Source organism: Amblyomma maculatum, chromosome 2 (genome assembly GCF_055883805.1).
Source record: "Amblyomma maculatum isolate TAMU_Amacu chromosome 2, ASM5588380v1, whole genome shotgun sequence".
Classification (NCBI taxonomy): domain Eukaryota; kingdom Metazoa; phylum Arthropoda; class Arachnida; order Ixodida; family Ixodidae; genus Amblyomma; species Amblyomma maculatum.
In genome coordinates, this window is record NC_139345.1 from 134,933,103 (window position 1) to 134,939,102 (window position 6,000).

Consider the following 6,000-nt stretch of genomic DNA (forward strand, 5'->3'; position numbering starts at 1 on the left):
GACCGAATAGATATGGACTTGCAGATTACTTCAGTTCTCGAATTCTTTTTTATTACAAAGTGTGTTGGGCTTACGTTCCATAACAGTGGCACGCCACTTTGTTGTGTGAAATTCATGGATAATACTGTGCATAAACAGACTTGCAATGCACGATTAATCAGGACGTCGTTCAGGCAGTTTAGGATCCTGCCACGAATACCTCTATCTGCTAAGTCGTTGAAAATGCCGAACCTCACCGCGGTATCGCTGGCTTTCTCCATGTCGAAGACCTCGATACAGTGCTTCCTGTCGCTGAACGCCTTCCTGATTGTCTTTTTGAGGCGGATGAGATGATCGCTGGTTGAGCACAATTTCTTAAAGCCACGCCGGTACATCCATATTTGACCGTGCTTCCAAAACTAATGCTAGTTTGATGTTTGCAATGTTTGTAAGGATTTCGCGATACAGCTTGTAACGGCTATTCGACTGCAACTTCAAATATTTGTGAGTGGTTTAGCTTTTGTTTAAAAGGGTACTATTATGATCTTTTTCAATACTTCCGATATTTTACAGTGTCCATATATTTTGCTAAAAAGTCGAACAATACGCGTATGTCAGCTTGCGACAGATCGGCAAGTATTTGATTGTGTGCATTGTTACCAGAAGATAAGACTATTAAGTTCCTATCCCAAATGGGAACTTTTTTCTGCTCTTTAGTTATGGTTTCTAAATGAGTGAATGTCGTCGTACAAGTCTGAAACTTTGGCATAATGGTCACCCAAAACTTGCCATGTTCCCACATTTTTTTAAAGCAATGACCTGGCAATCCAAGAAAAATATTTTGCAATGAGGTGTTCTCTGCGTTTATCCTCACGTATCGCGCTCTGGCTCTAGCCTTTTTTGAAGTTTACTCGGGTTTCTGCTGTTGAATACCTACGAAGGGTAATCCACGCTTTGTTTTGCTCCCTTTTTTGCTAATTTACATGCCTCCGTTTATGGTACCTTGTGTCCTGTCTTGCGTTTTATTACGTCTGTTGGATGGCTATGAAAGCTGCTGATATTATGATTGCGCTAAAACTCCATACAGTTCTTCTACAGTCAGTCCTTCACAGTACACTTCTACTGCGGCATATTCCTCTAAAAAGTTAACAGTCGGCGAGGTCAAGTTTGCAGCGCTGTGGTCTCGTTTGAATGATGGGTTTAGAAGATGATATCTTTAATACGGCCGGTAAATGATCACTTTCCTTGGGTCGTCTAAAATATCTCAATTAAAATGAGTAAAAACGGATGGTGATGGAAACGATAGATAAATGCAGATACAAGGGACTAAATTCTTCAGGCGTTCCCAATTGAGCTAAGGAGCAGGGAATCAGGGGTTTGTATGCACATTACCCCGCATCCAAAAGCAGTATTGTCATGCTTAGCCACCGATGTTAGACATTATATTAGGACGTATCGTGAGCGTGCGCGACGTAAGACTCTCCCGATCCGAACTGCAGGGCTACTGCAACCAATATTCTGCCGACTAAGCACTTTTATGATAGGAATGGATCTCCTCGGCTCATTCCCGTCTAGACGACGTAATACGTAGATCATTGTGCCCACTGACTACCTTACCTACTAGTCTGAGCAAAAGCCCTGTCTACTGATGTCGCAATATATGTCGCAGTTTTTCTTCGAAAGGTTTCTACAATGAGAAGGCGCCACTGAAGTACTCATTAGGGACAAGTAAACAACCTTTACGGCGGAGTTTGCGCAATTCAGCTTGAACTATAGAGAGACAAGTCACTGGAAGAAAACTGCGTACCTTGCGCTGGCCAATGGACTTAGCGTAAGAACAAAACTATCGCAGACTTTGCCTTGTACGTCAAAGCTGAACATAAGACATAGAACTCCGTCTTGCCCTTAGAGATCCTCATCTGTAAAACCTCCATTCAGGAGAAGATTAGGACGACTCTACTCAGTTCATGAATGCGAAAAAGCTCACCACCACGCTCGACGCAGTACTTCCGCGAGTTAGAGTCAAGGAAAGCCTCGATGTTGCGACTACGATCTAGCGCAGAGGCCCGACGACTCGCCCAGCTTTCAGTTTCATAAGTTTCAGTTTCTCCTTTATTTCAACTAAATAAGTGGTCAGTTTCCCCCTCTCAATTTGTTTATTAGTATATCAAGCACTGACTTTTCGTTCTATGCAATTTAGCAACACTGAACTCCTTTTTTTCTTTTTCGTTATTTCAATTGTTTGAGCAATCATACACCTAAAATAAATTTTCCTTATTACATCATCAAGCATTGGCTTTTCATTGTAGGTATTTTACACCTTTGAAAGCCTTTTCCATATTCTTATTTTTTTAACTGGTTCACTCAATTGATCAATTACTTAATCTAAATATTTTATTGGCATCATCATGCATCGGCTTTCATTCTAAGCATTTTGACACCGTTAAATCCCTTTATCCAATTCATTCATTTTCCTTTTCTGTAATGGACTAATTAATTACGATGATTTCTTTACTTTGCCATCTCCTATCACACGCCACTCAGCTATGAATCGTCGGAACCACAAATTACCATGATACAATTTTTGTATGTAGCCCTCGATTCTTTCCGACGAGCTCTTCAGAATTGAATGAGGCTACTGGTTAAAAAAATCAACTCTAAGGCCCTTAGAATGTTTACTTTGCACGTAACAGTGACTGAATATTTTTAAAACCATTACAACATTTTTTCTCGGTAGTGAGATACAGAAAATGTGCGTTGAGATCCTGTATAGCGGATATTGCAATAATGCAATCGCATGTGCGCGCGCTGACCAGCGCACAGCACACTACAACAATCATGGCGGTGGTGCAACTTCCGGAAAACTGGCGGATGTGCACGACCGGTCGGTCGGGTCGGTCTATTGCTTGCACTTTCTGAAATGCCTCAATAAGAGGCACCTTCTCCCGAATTTCGGAGTCATTTTGCAACCTTGTCCGGTTCATTATATATGTTTATTTCGAATGTGGGGTGCTTTAAACTCGCATCAAGTCACGAGGTTGTCACGTCCTTACCCTGTCGACCAATCAGATGTTTACCAAAACACGTTGCTGGGCTAGTTGGCGAAGCATTTTATTAAAAAAATATTCAGCGCTACATAAAAGACACAGACATTGGAAGAAAACACAGGACTTCCTGTGTTTTCTTGCAGTGTCCGTGTCTTTGATGTAGCGCTGAATACCTCTTTATTAAATCAGACGTTTGCAGCATAAATATTTCCTGTAAACGGTTCGCATGTCTTACCGACCGAACGAGCTGTATATGATTGGTGCAAAATGTTGTATTGTGTGCACAGTTGATATTTACCGTCTATCATGTACGCAATCCCCGCATTGCTCTACAACTCACCTGCGTTAACCGCACTGACGTACCCCTTATTTATATGTTTTAAAAGTCGAATTCCGACGAGGAAAGGAATCACAGATACGTATTTTCTGGAGCATATTAAAGGCTGTATGTAGGGTTTGGCCATAATCTATATATTCTTTCACATATTTAGTGCTGGTTTATATATGGCTCGTTTTCGCGTACCGGTTTGAAAGTTGACCTTGTTCTTTTTATTTTTCAGAAGTCTATGGTTGATCTTCTTCGATTTGCGATAATTTTTCTGCACTCGAATAAAAACACAAGTTAGAAAAGTGCTATTTTGTTCTGTGATAAGCGGCGTTTATTGACACAGTGTAATGTGCCTAATTTGTTTCAATAGACACTCCGTGCCAATGCAGAAAGCACTGGTGAAGGATCAAAGCGTACCTTTTAAGATTTCTTGCCTTACCTTTAGAAGTTGGAAGAAATGTTGAGCATCGCACATCGAAGGAAACTCCCAGTCAAGATCAAGCCCGTCGAGGCTAGCTGCATCCAGTAATTTTCGAGCGGAGGCAATAAATCTGAACATACGTCAAGAAATTAAACATGCTGTTTCAGTATACCATTTGCGATCGAAACAACGGGGCCGTTCAAAAGAACATATTTTCGAACTGAGTTTCTAAGCAGTGCAGTCGACTCAGTTTTGACAGGCGTGGGTCGTCAAAAGTGAAGCCCACAAATAGGAACACTTATGAAACAAAAGTTCACAAAGTGAGGACATCTATGTGACCATGTCGTAAACTTGATACTAAAAGTTGTAATCCTAATAATGAGTAAAGAGGGCAACAAACACTTAAATATCAAGTATCAAATAGCTTGTCGATATAAAGTGGGGGCTGTACGTTTGTATCGTTTATATTTCTGCACCCTAAAACGCCGAAAGAAACCATATTTGCGTAGTGTATGTAAACGATCCACCATTAAATCTTCCCATATGCACTACAATACGACCCTGAATCACTGATATCATATGGTCATGTCCAGTACCAATGGAAGGGAATAGAAGTTTCCATGATTGGTTTAGCCTTGTTCAAATTTTCAATTCCTTAAATCTACCTGCATCTCGCGGAAACACTGGACACCATGCTCTGGAAGTTTTCTTCGCCGCCACCTCCACCCACCGAGAACATTACTTTGATGTCTGGTCGGCGCTGGCGAAGTGAAGTGAAAGCGGTGAGGCCCTCTGGGCCACCAACATCAGAAAGGTTAATGGTGGAGTCGGATGAAACCGTGGCAAACCCCATGATGATATGGCTGCAGAGCTCGACATCAACTCCTTCAAACTGTAACGACGCGGAATTATTTTCCGGAGTCCTTAAGTAGCACACGTGCTTGAATGAGGAACCTGCGTAAAAAAAGAGACGGGCGTTGTGCTTTTGCTTCGGCTGTGTGCTCCCTTTGTAGAAACATTCTCCCGCTTTCTAATGGTGTACTTGAAATTATTATCAAGGTAACTGTTATATTGCACCCTTCGTAAGGCATTTGTTCTTTCAGGCCCTTTTATAAGTCACCTCCAATGTGGCGTTCACGAAAGTTGCCCTGAAAACTTCCCGCTATAGAAGGAAGGGGAAACGTTTTTCGTACAAAGAAGTCTAGCAGACTAGCATGCACAAAATATTATGCAGTTAGAGGTACAAATACCTGTCGGTGAGCCTACTCTAACCTTTTGCGAGCTGCGTTTTTAGCTGCCTTCCACTTCCTCTTCCTAAAACATGAAAGCGGGAAGCGTTATTGCGCCGGCCTACAGTGAGTATAAATGTAAACGCTTCTGCATCGTATAACCATAACTTCCACATTCGCAATATTATTTGCATTTTCTTCAGCAGCGGAAAAGACGGCGTGCACAGAAAAAGTGTGACCTATATGTTCTACCTCAGCGCTGCCTCTCGGGAGTTGAAGCTGTCAACAATTTGCAGTTACTGCACATATGTCTACCCCTCTCGTCACAAGCAACACGTCCATCACACACCTCTCCATATTGAAGCTTTTGTACGTGCCCACCGGCAGTTTATCACTTGGTGTCGGACAGTTGAGCAACGTTTTTGAGTGCTTCTCTACTATGTACCTTATGAACGCATTGTTGGGCAAGCTGCCTGCTGTTCATATCAGACCAAAGGCACGAAACGCACGCACACAAGGGCGCTCAGACTTCTAGTGTTCCTTGTGTGAGGTTAACAACACTCTCGCATTCAAAGCTTGCCACATCAATGCTACTGGTCTTTCAAGGTTGCAAGGCTTTAAACAATTGAAACCACCAAAGTCGTGCTCATGATTTTTTTTATTTCCCGGAGGTGTACTTGCCATAACGTTAAAATAATTTCCAATTCATCAGCTCTTGTATGATAACCTACCTGGCATGTGCAAAATGGAGTCTAAAATTTTCTATTCACAACGGAAGTACTCGACACATACTTTACCCTCCTTGGAACCCCTTTTAGAAGCTCATTACTAACGTATTGCGTCAGCAGACAAACGAATAAAAGCAAGACGTTCGTATGGATCTCAAGGTGGTTCAATTCAATGTGTTCATACCAGTTTTTCTAGTTATCTCGCAGGGATCGACAAAACGCTACCCATTCCCTTAACATATTCTCTTAACTATTTAATGGAATAGGA

General features: G+C 41.9%; 1 protein-coding gene across 1 annotated transcript in view; it reads right to left on the reverse strand.

Annotated features, from left to right (window-relative positions):
• The window catches only part of LOC146199937 (acidic mammalian chitinase-like), a 32,769-nt gene extending 27,027 nt beyond the window's left edge, over positions 1–5,742 (reverse strand). The window contains exons 1-3 of the mRNA XM_084592234.1: positions 5,736–5,742; positions 4,441–4,729; positions 3,794–3,905 (exon numbers count right to left, since the gene is read on the reverse strand). Coding sequence (XP_084448360.1) covers positions 3,794–3,905; positions 4,441–4,729; positions 5,736–5,742 — 408 coding nt within the window. The remainder of the gene's footprint in view (positions 1–3,793; positions 3,906–4,440; positions 4,730–5,735) is intronic.
• Positions 5,743–6,000: the final 258 nt, after the last annotated feature.